The 19,753-nt window shown below is 38.9% G+C and overlaps 1 protein-coding gene across 1 annotated transcript in view; it reads left to right on the top strand.

Annotated features, from left to right (window-relative positions):
- The window catches only part of FAF1 (Fas associated factor 1), a 147,966-nt gene that overhangs the window by 114,897 nt on the left and 13,316 nt on the right, over positions 1–19,753 (top strand). The window contains exons 14-18 of the mRNA XM_036387834.2: positions 2,149–2,285; positions 4,727–4,815; positions 14,090–14,170; positions 14,505–14,582; positions 17,510–17,725. Coding sequence (XP_036243727.1) covers positions 2,149–2,285; positions 4,727–4,815; positions 14,090–14,170; positions 14,505–14,582; positions 17,510–17,725 — 601 coding nt within the window. The remainder of the gene's footprint in view (positions 1–2,148; positions 2,286–4,726; positions 4,816–14,089; positions 14,171–14,504; positions 14,583–17,509; positions 17,726–19,753) is intronic.

Raw genomic sequence — 19,753 nt, 5'->3', positions numbered from 1 at the left:
CTGGCACATTTCTGTTTAGATGAAAGTGAAAAAATCCCTTGTAAGTGATGTACAGAGTAAGATACTGGATATGGCACCAAGTTGTTTTGGTCCTCCTTGCTCCTAACAGAAAATATTAGCACGGAGGGGACTTTTTTCCCTTTTTTTCTGGTTATGAATCTGAAAGTAAAAAGGTCTACAAATACAAAATCAGTAAAGGCAGAAAACGGGAAAAAAAAAATTCTTCTTTCAGAATTCTTTGCATGCAAAACCTATACCTACAAAAGCATATTTTTGGACTGAGTTATTGGTTGACTAAATACAAAACAGACTTAAAAAAAATATTAACAAACCAGCACCTTTGACTAGTACACCTAGCACTGTAGGAATCTCTTTAGTTTTGTTCCTTATTCTCTACAGCACTTCTTCACTTCCAGTTTAGTATTTTGGTTTTCCATGAAACTTGAGTACTGTTCTTCTGTGCTGTGTTGAAGACTGTTAAACAGTTTTGATGCACAAGTCTAGGAATTCAGTTCAATTGTCCTCAGTCTTTATTGCTTCCAGGGGTGAAACCTTGAACTCACATAAGTAATTTTCATTTTGCTGTAGAGGATCACCACTGACTTCTGTGAGGCCAACATTTCACTTACCTGTTCCCACCTTGAAAGGAAAACATCAAAAGCCATTATTTATCTGAAGAGTTGATCTGTCCAGACTTTACAGATGCTGTTTTATCCTTACCAGATGTTGCGTGTCTGTGTCGCTGTTTCTGATATAGCAGAGTTTGTTCAGCTTTTTGATGTCTTCTTTGTGGCTGATTGTTCTGAGTTGAAAAATCCAGAGAATCAGGGAGTAACACTTATGGCTTTGAAATACTTGCTTGCCACCCCCACCCATTGCCTTCCATCCAAATTCTCTCTGAGATTTTTTTAGTACTCCAGGTGCCTCAAATAAGCCCAATGCTATACTTGTCTGAGTTAACAATTTTTAGCCATTTTATTGGATACAATATATATATTGATTAAAAAAGTCACAATTTTGAATCTTTTCGGTATCTTTGAGAAGAAATTACTTGGAGCACTTGACATTTTAATGCAGTTTCTCTTTTCAAATAGATTTGGCTTCTAATGCATGTGACAATGGGACTTTGCTCTTCAGTTAGAGCATACATTTCAGAGTAGTTGTTACCTAAAATATTATCATAAGGCATAAGAAAACACACGATTTAAGTTGCCTTTCATGAACATAATTAAGAATTAATAAGCCTGTACCAGTGGCTAGTCCTCAGAATTTCCACTGTTTTGCCTTTTGTGACCCGTGTTATTAAAAGTCCATTATTTTTACAGACTTTATTAAATTGGATCTTATTAAAGCATTCTATATTTGCATTTGGTCTTTCATAATTCATTATTATTATGACATTTACTTTTTACCATCAGATCTGAAAACATATCATAAGCTACCCTTTTCTCTTGAAAGAAATGCTAATTTCAAACAGTCCTTTAATGGAAGAGAAAAGCTTTATCAGTTTTTTCATTTATTCAAGATCGTGTTAAGAATACTAATGTTAGACTTCTGTATGCTAATATCTAAGAGCTTTTTTTTGGTCAAAAGCTTAGAATTATTGTTTTTTCGACCACACTGCTAAGTGTGTCACTGGCAGGGCACTGGTACAAAAGAAAATACAATTCTGAAGTACCATGTTTTAATTCTGTGACTGATAAAACCAATTTCTTGATCTTTCATTATTAAATTATGCTTTCATATGAAATTTACTATTTTTGTACTTCACCATGTTTATTAGATTGTTGCTCTACTTAGTTTCTCTTTAGAAGTTTTAAACAATTGATTCAGCATGATTATTTTGGGGAGTAGTTTTGGATGATAGTCTTCACATAGTGTAACAGGAAATGGAATTCTCTGTGAAATAAATCACTGTCTCAAGCAACTGTTAATTGTTTTAATTTAGACAACCTAGACTCTATCATGTTTATAAATATTATAATAATTTAGTTCTAAAAAGAGATAAAGAGCTCTAGAACTGAATGCAGAGTGTGTTAAACAGTAGGTAACATGCAGTTAAACTGCTGAATTTTGCATAATTATTTTTTTAAACTTAACTTCAAAAGATCCTCTACAACGTTAACTATTTATTTCTTCCCCCACCAGGTTTCTGACAATGTGCACTAGACATTTTGGGAGTGTTGTAGCCCAAACCATTCGAACTCAGAAGACAGACCAGTTTCCACTTTTCCTAATTATTATGGGAAAACGATCATCTAATGAAGTGTTGAATGTAATACAAGGTACAGTTCTTTAGATTACAGGTATTCCTTATGTGGGTATTGAAACTGTTATAAGAGGTCGGTCTTTGCTAACTGTTTCTCTTTTAAGATGTCCAGAATATTAATTTGTTACACAAAACACACTTTAAGTTGCCAGGGTATAATTATCTACTACTCATAAATGTATTAATTAGCATGGTGTTAGAGATTGGAATTGCCATGACTGGAGTAGAATTATAGTTTACATTTTTCATTTATTTTTTTAAGTGGAAGCTAAATAAGGAGCTACACTTAGTTTTCCAAAATAATATCCAGATACATTCCAGATTTCCAGAAGATCCTGGCTGCACTTTTTGCATAGTGCCAGAATGCATTTGGTTCTTTATGTGTAGTTCCTTGTTAATACCTGAGCTCCTGTTGCTAATATTTGGACAGGAGTTGCTTCTTCAGACCTGCCTGCAGCATCAAGACCCCCACATCAGGTCAGGATTGAAATTCCTAATACAATCTCACATAAATGAAGTTTTCTGGCTTACATGAGCAGTTCTTTCTGGTGTAGCCATTCCTCTGATTTCACTGACAGCGAGGTGACTTAGATGTGGAGTGTTGCCCTCTGACTGCTGTTCTCAGTAACTCTTCAAATCAGAGCACATCAAAGAATGGCTGCCTCTCATTTCTTCTGCTTTCTCCACAAGTTTGCCTTCATGACACTGTGTCCTCATTTTTTTATTGCTTATATCTGGCAATCTTTATTGTAATCTCATTTTCCTGAGGAAATTCAGCCTCAGGAAATCCTGCCTTTTGCAGACAAGCATTAGTGTTTCTTTTTGCATCTGGGATTAATAATTTTCTTGAGAAATCTGCAGTGGACAAAATGGTTACTCTTTGCATGGATTTTGTCTCCTCAGTGCAAGGTACAGCACAACACTAATTCATAGTATGAATGCCTGCAATTTATAAAACATATTTCATAGGTTTCATAGGTTATTTCATGGAAATAGTCTTATCAATAGCTTGGTTTTCTGACTCTGCAGTACAGTTCAGAACCTTTCCCATCCCACTGAGGTCAGCCGGGCTACTGACTTAAATTACTTAACTCCTTTAGCAGCAATTCAAAGTCATAATACAATGCAGTTTAATTCAGATTATTTAATGGCATGAGTTAAATTTTAATGATTTGTGAGGTTTTCTGCAATCTTTTGCACTAAACTAAAACAATCACCTATTGTAGCCTTACTTGAATCCATCCTTTAGCAAAAATCACACAATCTCTGCTTGTTATTTTCCCAGGAATGGGGACACTGGTATCTTTTAACAATACTGCCTCAATGAATGGTATCCTCTGAAGTCCTGCATGTTGTAGCATGTGGGATAACATTTTCTGCTAAGGTAGCAAATGTTAGAAAGGGGAACAATAAGGGCCTTTCAGGGCCGGGTGAGAAGGCATGTTGACAGAAGAGATACAACTATATAGAAACCTAAGACCCCATTGGTGTTTATTGAAATGCAGACTGTCTTAGTTTGCTTTTGATTTTTACTTTTTTCCTGGGGTTAGAAACTATGGGGACAGTCTTGTTTTCTTTAGTGGTGCTTGTTCTGCTGGGGTCCAACAGCTGTTAAGGCTGGCAGATGTTAGGACTTCATAGTTTTTGACCATTTCTCATGGTTTAAGATCTTTTAACTACTATGACAAGTGGCTTTAATGGGTACTTCAGTCTTCAGTTTAGAAAGAGAAACCAAAGAATGCATCTTGGTAGGAAATTGAAGTAATCTTTCAGTGTTAATGAACACTGGAGGCATGCTGGAAGGAAACCATGGGGAGGTATCTGTTTTCCTATGGATGTGTTCTATTTCATGATACACACATGATGACAGAATTTTCCACTTCAGTAGCTTGCAAGTTTTTTGAGAAGTAAATAGACTGAAGAAAATGTAGTATTTGAAATTTTATTACTAGTTATATCCAAATAAAACATGGATCTATTTTGTCACATCTATTCAGTCATTGTTTTGTGGGTTTTCCGTTGTTTTAAACCAATCCACTTGGATGCTGCTGCCAATATCCTACCTTGTGTTGCCTGACTTAGCAGTTGCTTTGGTCTCCCTGGGAATTCTAAAACTGTAAAATCAATTTCACATAAGAGAATCCCAGATCTACTGCTTTCCTTTAACATCAGTGACTAAAAGACAAAATAGAGTTAATTTATGCAAGCATAAAAGCAATTGTTCAGATTTGCACCATCTGAAATTTTAACCTGTGATCAACCTTTGTAAAAATAATTCTGAGTTTTCAGTAAAAGGTGAACTGAAAGCATTCTACTGAGATATTTGCATTTTCTACTCTTGTCTTTTTTTTTTTTTTCCCCAGTCTGGCTATTTCTTATGGATTAATTCTAAAATGACTTCTTTTTTGTTTAATAACTTTAATGAAATGAAGTTCAGCTATCTTCCTTTGTTGCTAGGTAACACAACAGTGGATGAGCTAATGATGAGGCTGATGGCTGCAATGGAGATCTTCAGTGCCCAGCAGCAGGAAGACATAAAGGATGAGGTGAGCACTGAAAGTTGCTGCAGATACCTCCTGGCTTCCACTAATCACTGGGGATGTAAATTAACCAGATGTTTCTTTAGCCAGTGGAGTGGGGTATGATGTATTTTAGTGTCTCTTCCATTGTCAGAAGTTAAAAATGTAAAGTCTCCTTTGTGTATTTGGGTCTCTCAGAACAACTCCTCCTTTTTGGTCTTGTCATTTTCAGTTTTTTTCCTTTTTCTGAACATTAGTGACCAGTGACTGGTTTCATTTTAGTGATATTATAGAGCTTAATATGCTCATACAAGGCAAATTATCAGATTTTTTGCTACTGACCAGCTCCAAGTCATAGGTAGAAAACAAAAATAGATTAATATATCTTAAATGGGATATGTCTGTTTAAAAGGCAGCTGAAACCAACTTCAACCAGTACACCAGTACTGAACCACCACTCAGAATGATGCAGAATGCATAAATGATGACAAGACTTCTCAAAACCAGTGTTTCAATTACACAGAAGCAGACAAAGTGAGTTACACAGCTGAAAGATCTTTATCTGTTACTCTATAAATTAAGAGTGACATTTTTAAGTAATGAAGTTCTTAGGAATTTGTAATAATAGGTGTGTTGCCATTCAAGATTATTCTTATCCTGTTGTATAGACATTGATTGACAATGATTCACAAAACACATTCTTCACATTTAAATCTTGTATCTCATTAGTACTGACTATAATATGAAGGCACAATATCTGTCATTCACTTTTTCTTCTTTATTTATGCTACCTGTAATTCATTGGTAAAGAAATCGACTTTAATTTTGTTAATACTGAACACAAATTTAAATATGAGGATTACAACAAAAATCCAAGGCACAATATAGCTAAATTTTTTATTGCATTTTAACAGGAGTGTCTTGAGTATGGGAGGTTTTTCAATGCTTTAGTAAGAAGGTGAAATTTACATCACAGCTGAGCTCCAAGAGAGGTTCAGAATTAAAAACTATACAAGCTGATAAAAAGGAAGAAAACTGAGGGAAACAGAAGCATATAAAGTCAGAGAGATAGGAGCAAACAAGGGATAGGGGAAGAAAGTAGAAGTGATAGGAGAGGAACAGAGTGAGGAACAGGACACCAGAACCAGGAACTGGCTCCTGTCCTGGGCTGCTCTTTGTCCTTCCCTGGGTGGCCAAGAGCAGTGACAGTGACTGTCCAGTCCCCACATGGGATTGTTGACTCCTGGTTTCTTTCCCCAAGTGCCCTTCCTGTCCAGGGAGAATGGAAAATTGATTTTTACACATTTCTCCAATATCTACCTTTGTCCAATTCTTCTGTAGTCTTTTGTTTTTCTGTCACTGAAAGCACCAGTGACATTTCTTCCCAACAGGAGCTTTTTCTAACACACCTTGACATTCAGAAAAGTGATGGAAAATTTCATAAACTTTGGGGGCAGCTTTCCAGACACTATGGGTTCTATACACAAATGGGATATTTACTTACACCTTGGCTCCACTCGTTACAAGCACACTGAAAAGGTGATCTCAGACACTTTGCCTTTGAAGCAGGAAGTTTTCAAAACAAAAAATAACCTTGCTTTATGAAATTACTATTCCAGAGAGGGAGTATTTGACAAGCAGTCTGTACTCAATAGAGGGCTTCAGCCTGAAAACAAAATATTGCCTTTTTGTGGTTAGCTACATAACATGTAGCTTTCTTGTAAGCCTTGTACTTGACAACTTCAAGTGTTCAAACATCAACACCTTTTCTTTCTTAAGATCTTACTGCAGTTGGTGCAAATTTTTCCCAAATATTACAATAGCAAACAGGATACAGAGTCCGGTTTCTGTTACTGTTTTCTTAATAGCAACAATAAGGCATCATAAAACCACAGGAAGATAAGCAGAAAATTCTTTTGTGCTTTAAAAAGAGGAGTCATCAGTGTAGCATTGCTGTAAACAGAAGTGTGTGTGAGAGAGAAGCAGAACTGGAAACATTTGTAAAGGACAGCACGAAGCCAGCAATGAGTGAGTTTATGCAGCTGAAATTCTCATGCACATGAAAGCTGCCAGCACAGCCATTGCACAATCCTGTTTGGCACAGTGTGTTTTGCAGTGCCCTCTGATGGTTATTTGTGTACAGGAGGACTGGTCCCACTCCAGCTGCTGGCCCAGGTGTTCAGCTGATGGTGGCTGTGGCTACAGGCAGCTCCCTGTCACTGAGCACCTGCTGGGGGTGTAGGTGGGATGCTCAGAACGACTTTACCAGCTTACCTCACCTGAGTGAGCCACCTCATTAGCTGCTGGCAGTAATAGTGTGCTTAGCTAAATCCTGTGCTTTTGTATCCATGTATTGGTAAAATTTACCAATTTAGCCTCATAAGATTTTAATGGGGCAAATCTCTTGCATATTTTTTTAGTGTCAAGTGCTAAAATACCATCACTTAACTAGCAGTTGGATTTAATTTTTAGATTTTCTGTTGTACTCTTACATAATCTCCAAAGAAATACCTTAAAAGCATTGGGATGCACATGTGTACTCATGGTAACCCAACATCCTGGTGTATAACTTCTGCACCTGTTTTCTCTCCCAAGTTTCCAAGGGAGATCAGCCTGCTGTCCCATTCTTTTCCCTGCCTCTCCAGGGTTCTGGGTCAATCATGAGCTGTTGCTGTGTTGGCCAGATGACATTTTGGAAACCTCCTGCCTCTTTTGGACCATGCTGTTGATGTGCCATGTGTACATACACAGTCTAGGTGTCTGTTTTTATAATTTTGCTCCTAAAATTGCTGTAAAAATAAGCCACAAACAGCAAAATTGGATTAGCAGAACACTGATGAGCTCACAGGGCTCTTGTGATTAGAAGTGGCTAATGGATAATTGAGTTGTGGATTCAGTGACCATCACCAGTGAAACCTCTTGGCCAGGATACAACCCCACCTTTCCCAGTCCAGTCAGGTCTGGGGACTGAAGTCCAACCTCAAGCTGTGTATGCAGAGTTATTCTGCAGCTGCACTGGTGATTTCCTGCATCTGATGCACATACTTTCTTTTTCTAACCATGTTTTCTCCCCTGGTCACCACTATAGGAGTTGACACCCGAGCTATTGCTCAGGCAGTGGGGTTTTGCAGAGGGAGTAAAGGTCATTAAGGAGTTTCTCCTGTAAGCAAGAGAGGGTGTCTCAGAGCAGGGATAACCAGGCTCTGCCACTGTTAATCAAGGTGTGCACTGAGATTTTTCAGGCACTGACTTTGAAAAGAGTGTGTAGTATCAGTTCCTCTTGGGTATCAGTTCCTCTTAAGTGTCAATGCCTGGTGCTGGGCTTAGGAAAACAATAGTTGTAAAATATTCTACAGCCTGGAATGTCCATTTTTAAACGCCCTGTGAGCTTGCTTGCTTTAGTTGGATAGTTAAATAATCATCTCAGTGTGGCGTGATGGGCCTGAATAGATCCGAGTTAGTTCCTTTGTGAGATTAATGTGAAGAGATCTGTGATTAAATCCTGGCATTACAGCACAACACACCTGTTCTGGGCTGATCCTCAACATTTTTTCTTCATTGCCTGAGGAGGAGGCTTCTCAAAGGATTACAGTAACACTTTTTGACAAGCTTATGCAGGGCGGAGTTTCCATGTAATGATGGGGCTCATTTGATGATGCCTCAGTAATGCATTTTTTATTTTTGCTGTCAACATTTATTACTGTAAAAGAAATGACTGTTACACAGCTGGTCCAACTTGTCCACATTTAAGTAACAGTAGGTCTCTGGTCGTGTTTATTTTTGTCATTGTGCAACACCGGCACTCCTGCTCTTGGGTTAGACGTCAAGGTGGAAATACCTACAGTTGCTTCAGAGACCTTCTTATTTTTACAAATACCAACTGAAACCTTTCATTCACTTTAAACTATGTCTGCCAGCACACTGCTCTGTAGTGTCAAAGAGAGACACTTAAGAATTTTTATACTGAAAAAACTGCTGTAAACAGACTCTGACTGAAGATAAGCTGTAGAAAATTGTAGGCCTGCAGAGTCACCATCTTTCATCTCTGTTTTTGGCTGACATCTCTCCTAGATACTTCTAGAGCTTGAGGAAAACATAGGTCCTTCCTCACCAGTATCTGGATGGGGATTTAAAAAACACGTGAAGGAAAACCAAAACTCCAAAATGGCAGCATAAATTCTTTTTTCTTTTCCCTGCCACAGCACTTCGGGGCTTTAGTGACCAAGTGATATTTTCATAGCTGTGCTGTGAGAAGCCTGCCATCACCATGTCTTTTCTTCCTGTTCTGCCTCACTGCTGTCAAATGTAGAGAAAGTGCTTCCATCAGCTCTGCAAGAGACCTCTGAAATTTCTGCTGGGGACTGAAGCTCTGATGTAAATCAGTAGAAATCAGGCATCTGAATACCTTGGGTGATCTGTGTTCCATGGAACACTGTCATGTGTATCATGGTGTATAGTATTTGCACAACAAGAGATTATGAGAATACACGAAATTCATTAAATTCCAAAGCACAAAAGCATTATGGTGATGACAGCCATCTAGCAAAGATTGGGATTTAACCCCTCAAGAATCCAATTAGCACATTTACTAATTATTACTAGTTATAACTAATTAAACTACAGTAATCAAAATTTGTTTGATTAAATTTTCTGATTTTGTGTTTGTAATATGATAGCAGCCCATTGAGCATTCCCATGGAGCACTTGGCTGTACACAACCCAGTGGGTGCAAGTGCTGCCTTCAAGGGTTTGCAGCATGGTTAGAGCCTTGGCAAAGTGCAAGGCAATGGCAGAGGAAAGAAAGAAAGAAGGGAGATAAAATATCTTTAGTCCCAGTGGATTTTAGGGTGTACGTGTTGGTGGCTCCAGTCAGTGAATATTCAGCCCAGCTGGGCAAATGTATCAGGACTGGCCGGCTCTTTTCTCACAGAAAGGCGCTGCAGGACTCCTTGAAGATTTTGGGTTTGGTTTTCTTTTTGTCACTTGAATTAATTCCAAAACTGGAATCTGGAGCTGAGCTTTCAGCCTTCAGTGTGGACAGGCAGGATCCTGTGGTGGTTCTGTGCTGCTCTGCCCCTCACCCTGCCCCATCCTGCCTCCTCCTGTGGTTCTGCCACCACTAAAACATCCATTTGCTTTGTCCTTGTCGTTCCCATACACCCAGCACACTCTGTGTACACTTTTTCCTGCCATATATTCCCCATCATGTATGTTTAAGTTATACAATGTGCAAGTCTGTCATCTTAGTGAGTCAAATTAATGCCTTTCTTGCACTGGTTTGTTTGGACAAAGGGGTGTTTCTCTTTAACGCTTCCATGAATAGCCTTAAGCATTTGCAGATTTTAATTTCAGGAGTGGTTCAGTGAAATGAGCTGTCTTTTAGATGGGCATTCAGCATTTGTAAATACACTTTTTTCTTTCTTTCTTTCTTTCTTGTAATAGCCCTTTACTCACTGGTGCTCTGAGAAATGTCTTCTGCTCCTGGGTATCTTCTCAAGTTCTGTCTCGTCCAGTTTCACTTCACAGTAAAACTGATCCGAAAGGGCAGTTGGGAGTAATAAAACACAGCTCCATGAGATAAATCAGGTGCAAAGCTGATTCCTGGCGTTAAAACATTAAATCCTACCTTCAGAAATGACAATAATAAATAGGGGAAAAATCGCAGAAGGGCCAATGCTGACTTTTCCAGCAAAATATCCCATTCAAAAAGTGGAATATTTTTAACTTGTAGAATCTGCTGTCCTAAATTCAGTCAAGAACCACTCTTTGTCCATCATCCTACATCTGAAAATGCCTGTCACTAGGTATTTCAGGATTAACTTCAACAAATGGTTTAGGAAATAATTATATGAAAGAGTTATCCTAAATTTCCTCTTAATTTTATCTGTCAGTTTTTCTTAGTCTTGATGCACTGGATATTCCTCAGGAGAAGGTTTTCTCTGCTCAATTGTAGCTATCTCATAAGTATTTGATATTTTTGGGTTGACTGCATCTCTAAGAAGCAGAATAGCAAAGTAAAGTCATAGCTGAAGAATATATTCTGTGAATAAAATCAATTTTTTTCAGATTTCATAACCTTCCATTGAATGTATGTCCTCCCATTGTCTCATTGTCAAAGCAGAAAAGCAGAAATCTGTGACTTCTCCCCTTTTGAGGTGCCAGGGAGTGTTGTCCCCTTGTCTCAAGCCCCAAACCCTTGGGATGTGGATGGTTTGCATTCACACCAGCCTTCAGTCACTGCTGTGGAATTCCTCTGTTTCCGATGAAGGCTTTTTAAGTGACCTAGGATAAGCCATGTCTGTTTATACTTTGATTTCTTCAATAAGGAAGGTGCCAGTTCTGCCTTCATTGCAAAAGCACTGTGGGGATGCATTTAGTGATGTTCCATCGGTGATGACTGCAATTTATGTAGGGTCTAACAGGAAAGTTGTCAGCTGCCTCAAATTTTATTCATGGATAACAATTCTGATTTTTTTATATTAATTATTAGTGGCATGATTACTCTTGACATGTTCTTTGTTAGTGCAGTGGAAGATTCTCTGCAAAATATTTTCTTTCGCTTATCCTGTCACTACTGTGAGTTTCTTTTGTTGCTTTCTGGTGAACTTGAAGCATCCTCATCCTTCTGTAGAGGAAGAGATGACTGAAATAAGAAACTGCATTACTGCTTCGTGTAATGTTTAAAATTTGTCCAAGGTGTAACTCTGCACCAAACAATACCACACTTTAGCCGTAAAATCTCTGGAGGAGTTGGTTCCTGTTGATGTGAGCAGCGTTAGCAAACAGAAGCATTAACACAAAAGTAGGTACAAAGAGGCATTGCATGGGATTACATCTGCTGCTTACCCAAAGAGCTCTGGATTCCAGGTTTGTTTTTAAGGTCTGTTTCAGTAAGAACAGTATTATTTCAATGAGGTGTAGGGCTCAGTGGCCCAGTCATTTACTTTTAGATGCGGTTCACATATTTCTATGAGGACCAGGCAGTCATGCGTGGTAATTCTTGACATTCCTGACATCTTTTTCATAATCCACTTCTAGGATGATGAAAACTGCAACGAATAGGGAAGAAAGCATTTTAACTTTTTTTTAATGTCTGGAATTCATGTTTCAATTCTAGTTGTAGAATCTGTAACATCAGTAGTTTTCTTTAATTTTTTTTAAATAAACTACAGTAACTCTATTTTAGTTGCTAGCAACCTTTGATGGAGAAGAGCCTGTAGTTGCAATAGTTGTATCTAATCTTTCAAAGTTCTTCTGGGCATTACTGGACTTGTGTGGCCTTTGAAATTCAATGTGTAGACTTAGGTGTGATACATGGAGTCAAAAAACATAAAACTTGAGTAAGTTCTCTCTGAAATAATTCTAAATATTTTTAAGGGCTTGTCCTCTGGTAGAGAACCTGAAGTCATCTTCCTCTAGTGAGCTGATTTGGAAGGGTTATTTTGGTTCTCACTATTCTAAGATAAATTTTCAGGATGCTTATGAAAAGTCTCAGTATAAATAGCACAATTTTTTTTTCTTTACTGTTATGTTCCATCTGTGAGAAGAATTGGGAAAGCCTCTGTGTCTTCAACAAGCTCTCCTCATATTTGGAAAACATAAAAATGGGGCTGTTTAATTATTTCAACTCCCCCTCATCTCAAAAATTGAATATTCATGTAGGGTAGTTTTTGCTATCAGGTTCAAGTTCCCTGAGCAGAGTACCTAAAATTTATCAATGTCCAGAGTAGCCAGGAAGGGGAAGGGTTATTTGCTGGTTATTGTCCTTTTTTTGCATTTTACAAAAATTACTTCTACTCATGTTTTGGTTCTGCTGAATAAAGTGATGGTTTCTAAATCTTGGAATGAAATTCAGGACACACTGACACAATAACTTTGGGTCCTGTTTCTGTAAGGAAGAAGAATTTAGTCTGGAAAGATTTTGCTACTTTCCAAGTGGAAATTGTATCATTTTCCCTGCAGTTTGTCCTTTCCTCCTATGTTTGCATTCTACTTTAGAGATTTAACCACTGAGATGTTAGAGGGTTTTTTTGAGGAACATCTTGGCATGTTTGTATGTTGTGATAATTACAGTTAGCATGAGCTCCTACCATTCAGAATTGAGTTTTTGCCAAATGATGTTTTGAGGGGAAAATTGATCACTTAACAAAATGATTCTTTTATGTGGAATAAATGTTGCAGCTGAATAGGAAGATTATATAATTCTTCAAGAAGCAGTAGGTAGTCGACTTTAATTTCTGTGAAACACAGGACAGATTGCCCCAGTGCAGGTGCTGTGTTACTGGGAACTGCAGGGGAGACCCTGCTGAGCCCACCAGCAGTCTCACAGCTAAATCCTATTGATTTTTGTAGGAACCAGTGCAGCCTCTGCAGGGCTCTGGGGGGAATTATGAGATGTAAGACAAGTAAGCACAGGGGAGCAGCCACTGTCTCTGCTTCAGAGGCAGAGTATGAAGCTATTGATTGTACACTTTGCTTTATTTGACATCACCCCAGTGCAGTTATTCCAGCTTTTGGGGATATTCACTCTTTGATCCTCCACTGTGTGGATGATGCCTTGCTTTTTCTTTTGTGTGTTTTTGGTAAACCTTTATTTTTTTGTGCTGTGATTGTTGATAGGATACTTTTTGCTGGCATGGTAACCTCCTGTTCCTTCCTTGCCTTCATCTGTCCATTTGAGATACTTCAGAGCAGGACCTGCTACTTTCCCATCTTTGTATAATATTCAGCACTGTGAATTGAGGCTTCTGGATGATGTTTGATAGTCATGACCCTGGATGGACCCTGCTGAGGGGTTTCTGACCCAGGAAGGACCTGGGATTGGGCTTTCTCTGTCAGGAACAGCCATTACCCACTGTCAGTCTGAGTAGAGAGCCAATGAAAATCCAGTCTCAGCACCTAAACCACACTTCCCTGTTACAAAACCATCCAAACTGTTGGGTGCGGGAGGGAAATCCCCCCCAACTCCAGCCCATATTCCCCTGCAGTGACCCCACCATTGGAGGCTGTTCCTCCCCAGGGCTCTGTGCCTGCCATGGCCCTCAGTGCAGAGCCTGGGTGCCTCATCCAGCCCTCAGGCCAGGGCTAATTACCATTCCCTTACCTGGCAACTGAATCAAAGCTTCAGGTAGTCAGAATTTCTAAAGCAACAGTCACCCTTGAGGCATCTCAGAATGTGTTTCTCCTTGTGGTAGGTGAGTGATGTTGAAGTCACTGGGATTAAAGAGTGCTGAGGAACATAAAGATATTTATCATACTGATCCACTATTTGATTTATTTTTTTCTTATCTTTTGCTTTTAGGATGAACGTGAAGCCAGAGAAAATGTGAAGAGAGAGCAGGACGAGGCGTACCGCATCTCGCTGGAGGCTGACAGAGCCAAGGTGTGTGCAGGGACAGAGACCCATGGGATGGGAACCCTCTGGAGTTTGGGAATGCTCTGTGCTGCAGGGGACTGCCTGCCTCCAGTTGTGCTCTAAACATGAGACCCTAAAGTCCCCCCTGTTGTAAAGTGGCACCAGACAAAGCCACTAGGACTAGACTTGACTACATCTTTTAGCTAAACCTGTCCTGGCTTTGTTTGGGAAAGGAATGGTGGGAAAATATTGCTTAATAAATATCCTATCTCTTATATTAATTTCTATGGAAACACTGAAAAATTTCTTTGCATTTGTATTTAGCACGTATTTATGTGGGATTGCCCTTTGTGTTTGTTAGAGGGAAGCACAAGAGAGAGAAATGGCAGAGCAGTTTCGCTTGGAACAGATCCGGAAAGAACAGGAGGAGGAGCGTGAGGTGGGATGTTTTACCTTTTCTGATACTTCATGAATTCATTGAGCTTATGAGCACTGAAACTGCCATTCAACACACCACACACTGCAGCTTCAATTCAAAACATACTTTTCATGTCATCAATTTTCTTTACTGTTATTGATTTCTTACTATATATCTGTGAAACAAAAAAAGTACAGCTAAATAATTTTCATCCACTGTTTAATGGCTCTTCTGTTTTATCATCTGGGTCTCAAATACAACCAGATATTAGATGGACCTGCTCACAGCAGATTTGTGAAATGAGCTTCTTAAATGCTGGAATCTTTGGGAGGCTCTGAGTGGCTGCAGAAAAAGCCTGTTTTCTGCAGCCACTCCTTTTAAAAACATGGAGCCCTTTCATTTTTTCCAGGAAGTAGCACAAAGCCTACCTGCAATTCTGATCAAACAAGTTACCAAATTTAATTTGAGAGACAATCCACTTACTAAAAAAAAAAAAAAAAAACCTAAGAAAATAAAATCCAGAATTTTGAAATCTGTGGGACTTAAACATTTTCTGAACAGTCTTCTACTGAATCTTCCTTAGAATGAAAATTTGGTTTAAACAAGTACTTTATGTCTCTAGGCCTCTGTAAGAAAACAGAAAGCCTGTGCTGTGAAGAGTACTGTGTTCCTCAAACTATTATTTTGTAGATTCTCTCAATTTAATAAATCTGAGGGTCCCAGTGCCTCTCAGAGGCTCCTGCAGCCTCTTGGACAGTCTCAACTGGCTGTGAGATGGCAATTCTGTGAGGTTAACAGCAGCTGAGCATGAATCCTCTGTAGCAGGAACAGGCTCACCATCAGCTCACACTCAGGCTCAAGCAAGAAATATGTTTTTCTTTTCTAAGTTATTTTGCATGCATAGCAACAATAATTATTTCTGCTTCATTATATCTGCTCCTGAGCCTTTTCTGATACCTTGACCTTTTGGAAATGGTTTTCTTATGCAAAGGCTGCAACATTGGCCCGTGTTACCAAAATATACCTGGGCTTCCCTGTTTTAATGCAGAGTGCAGTAATGAAAATAATGGGATCTGTTTGCTTAGTAGAACAAAAGGGATTTTAACAATAATGTTTACTAACACTCCCCATTTTCAAGTATACAGATTACTTGGACTGAATTGTTTTGCAACAGTGTTTACTTACAGAAGTGGCTTTATGCTCAGTTTGTATTTTAAAATCTGACTATTGAGCTCTTCACATACTGAACACCTTTTTATCAACAAACTGAAATTGCTTGTTCAGGTCCAAGAGGTTTTAATGTGATCCATCATGTCGTTGTTTTGTGACTTGGTTTGCTGGTACAGAATATCCACTGTAAATTGCCATGTTTTGTTGAGTGGTTACTTTGGGGAGCAACGCACTCTTTGCACAAAGGAAGGAGCTCTAATGAGCTACTGTTGTTTATTTTTCTATAATATAATTGATTGGGTTCAGTAAATAATGTAGCATCTGTTGTTATACTGTGTGGGGAAATGTCAAAACAGCGAGATAGTAAGCAGGTGGTTGAGAATGGAGAGGGAGAAAATTAAAATAGAATCTATTTAAAATATAATCTCATAGTAGATGAGCAAAAATGAACTGAAGTTCTATGTATAAATATTTATACTGAGATATAATTTGCTCAGAGGTGTGTGTGTAAGAAGTAGACTATTTAAAAGCCTTTGTAATCTTGCTTCTGCCCAGTCCTTTCCCTGCAATGTAATCACCCTCTATCAGTTTCTTTTACTAAATGACCTTGGGGAGGTTTTCAAAGGCATAAATAGCAACTGTGTATACTGAAAGTTCCTTGGAAAAGGGTAAATCCCTGCCTGACTGCCTCTTCAGTTTGAAAAATTGCCTTTTAGGCACATTTTGGGGCAGGCAGTCTGTTTGTGCTGCTTCTTCCATTCATTTACCTTCACTTTAAGTGCTACCTTAAGTGAGATGATATTGTAACAGAGCTGCTTCTGAGTATGATCAAATTTTTGACAGATGCTGATGCTGCCCATGAGTACCAAGAATGCCCTTGAAAAGCAAACCCACCTCATTCAGCAGTCTAATGTTAGCCATTGATTTTGTATTAAAAATATATATATAATCAAAATATTGGCGCTGTAGCAACTCACAGAGACAGAGAACAGGGAACACAGACCTGGGTCCTGCCCTTAAAGTCTTGACATCAGCAGTGTTAGCAGGAAGACAGTCACTACATGACTGTCATGTAGTGCAATTTGAGGGCTGATTTCATGCAAGTTGTTGCAGAAAATGTTTTCACCTGTACTTAGAACCATCTTCTTACAAATACTACTACTACCACCACCACCTTTAAATCTTCAAGCTCCCATTTCTCTTCTCCCAGTTTTCTTCTTTAATGATTCCTACTTCTATATGCAGTCTGTGTATCTACTGTACATTCATGGCATTTTTAATTGCATCTTTCAACAGTGTTTCAGCTTATTTATAGTAAATTTCTTGCATATATTTCTTTTCACTCAGAACTGCCATTAAGGGTCCAGTCTACTGCAAATGGTCAATTACCATTGCAAGAGGAAGACAATTTGACAAGTGCTTTTAAAGAAATACTTTTACTGCCTTTTAATTTCTACCCTTTAAGGAAGCAATTGGCCACTTGACAATTATTCTCTCATTCAATTTTTTTCCAAGGCTTTCTGCCAAATGATTAAATTACGTATCCCATCGTGCATTAACTGTAGACCTAATAATATGTGTTATAAAGAAGGATTTATTTTAATTAGCTGTCTGGTGGGCTGTTATTAAGGAGTGAATAAAAATTATTTTGTCATTGAGATATAAAGGCTCTGGAGCACTGCGACACATCTTGAAGTTCTAGAAGAAATAAATAGAAAAGCTTTCTCCCTTTCTTCTCTTGCTGGCATTGGAAAAAATGGTTGTTTTTCCTTCCCCAGGCCATCAGGCTGTCTCTGGAGCAGTCCTTGCCCCCCGAGCCCAAGGAGGAGAGCACTGAGTCTGTCAGCAAACTCCGCATCCGGACGCCCAGCGGAGAATTCTTTGAGCGGCGTTTCCTGGCCAGCAGCAAGCTGCAGGTTGTCTTTGATTTTGTAGCTTCCAAGGGATATCCTTGGGAGGAGTACAAGCTGCTGGGCACCTTTCCAAGGAGAGATGTGAGTAAATGCACCTTTCAGGAATAAATACCTCTGTTTCTTGCTCCTGTGGGATGGATGGGCTGGGGTGTTACAGCATAGAAGGTAAAAGGTGTGCCTGGGTATGTTCCAGTACTACCAAGCTCTAAGCCAGCTGCTGGCTGACCAGTGCTGTCAGATATTACAAACAGAGGTGTGAAACCTGTCTGCAGTGAAATTGTAAAAAATCCATTGTATTCAGTAAAAACTTGAATATGCTGAGCCAGCTTTGCTCATGTGCTGTTTTGAGGGAAGCTCCATCAGCACTGCTGGTACTTCACTGTTTAGGTCTGTTATGGGCTGGTACTTCTGATCTTTCTGGTTTTGTGTTTTGGATGCAACTTGATGTTATGAATAAGGCTCAGCATCAGATAGTACCCAGTTATGCACTATTAAGTGTATCCTAATAAATATTTGATTCACCTGTTACATAATACCAGCATATAATTACATCTACCTTGAAATTGTATGATGAACCTGCTGTGACTGATTTTCAGAATCAATACTGTTCACTGCTTACAATAGCCAATTCTGTTGATAAATCAACAGATCATTTTTGTGCTTGCTCCTAAATTTCTTTGAAAACCCCACCTTTGTGTTTTCTACACAAAATAGCTTTTATTTATTATTTAGTCATTGCTACAGCAAAGATGAAAGTCAGTGGGTCCAGCTGTGCAAGGGCTCTGGATAAAAGGTGAAGGGAATGGGCATTGCAGAGATGTCAGGACAGAGCCAGGCAGTGGTGGGTGAAGTTCAGCAGCTCTTTGGCCGTGCTGCCTGAGCACTGCAGAGCAGTGGGGCAGCTCTAGACCAGCTGGGGTCTTGTTTGCTGGAGGCATCTCCAGGGGACTGGTTAGACCATTTTTCACCAAAGGAGTTCAGTAATTTCTTGCATATATTTCTTGGATTGCTTTTCCATTTTGTTTCCCATCACTGCCCCTGGGGGAAGTTCACTAGGAATGAGGCTCTGATTGACATGTTTACAGTAGTTTGTAACAGATACCTCTTACTTCATCATCTTATTTGTAAGTACTCCAAAGGAGAAGAAGCTCATCCTTAGTAAGCATACAACCTTGTGAGTGGATGTGGTTTCTGACCCATTTTTGGCACAACTGTGGACAGGATTGCAGTGCTTACAGCTCTTCTTCCACCTTGCCCTGTATTGGGAATCCTGAGCAGTCAGACTGAAAAGCAGGGTTTAAGGAATCTCATTATTCACTAATTAACTTTACTCCTTAAACATGCAGTATCATTTCCAGTGGAAGCAAAGACTAGAAGTCACCTGTGTTTCCAGGATTACTGATAGATCAGTGTACTTGACAAAAGAAATACAGTGTTTTGCAGTCTAAACAATGGGGTTGTACATTTTAAACATTTTGCAAGTGATGCCTTCCCACCTGTAACTTATTTCTGATGTAATACATATTTAATATAAGTACCCTACAGGTATATTACTCTTAACTTTTTACATTTGTTTTTCACTTTACTCTGGCTGTTTCTGTACTTATTCACATTGTCGTCATTATGAATGCTAGTCATCTATAAAAAGCCTCAAAAATTTATCAGGTGAATCACATAAGAGCAAGTACTAAAAAAAACAGAAAAGAAAAAAATACCACTAAATTAGAGCAAGCTGGTATTGTCAATATATCTGTGAAACTGTCAGGGAGAAAAGGCTGAGGCAAAGAAAGGAGAATTTAGTGACAGGGTCTGGAGCTGTTGGTCTGTTGTGTGGGAAGCAAAGACCCTGTCATCTTTTTTCTATGATTCCAACCTAATAATGCCATGTATGAGGAGTCACATAAATGATTCATGCTGATTGACTCAGCCATGTATGAATCCCATTGCCATTGTGACCACCAGAGCCACAACAGACAAAAAATATTCCCCAGGGGTTTGCTAACCACTGAGAACTGTAAATGACATCTGTCATGTTCCCCAGGTTTGGAAAGCTGGAAGCATGCAACTCCATAAACAGATTTAAAAAAATAAAAATGAGGCATTGTTGAA

The sequence above is a fragment of the Molothrus ater genome, chromosome 9 (genome assembly GCF_012460135.2).
Source record: "Molothrus ater isolate BHLD 08-10-18 breed brown headed cowbird chromosome 9, BPBGC_Mater_1.1, whole genome shotgun sequence".
Lineage (NCBI taxonomy): Eukaryota > Metazoa > Chordata > Aves > Passeriformes > Icteridae > Molothrus > Molothrus ater.
Note: the sequence above shows the minus strand (reverse complement) of the source record. Positions and strands in the feature narration are given on the sequence as shown.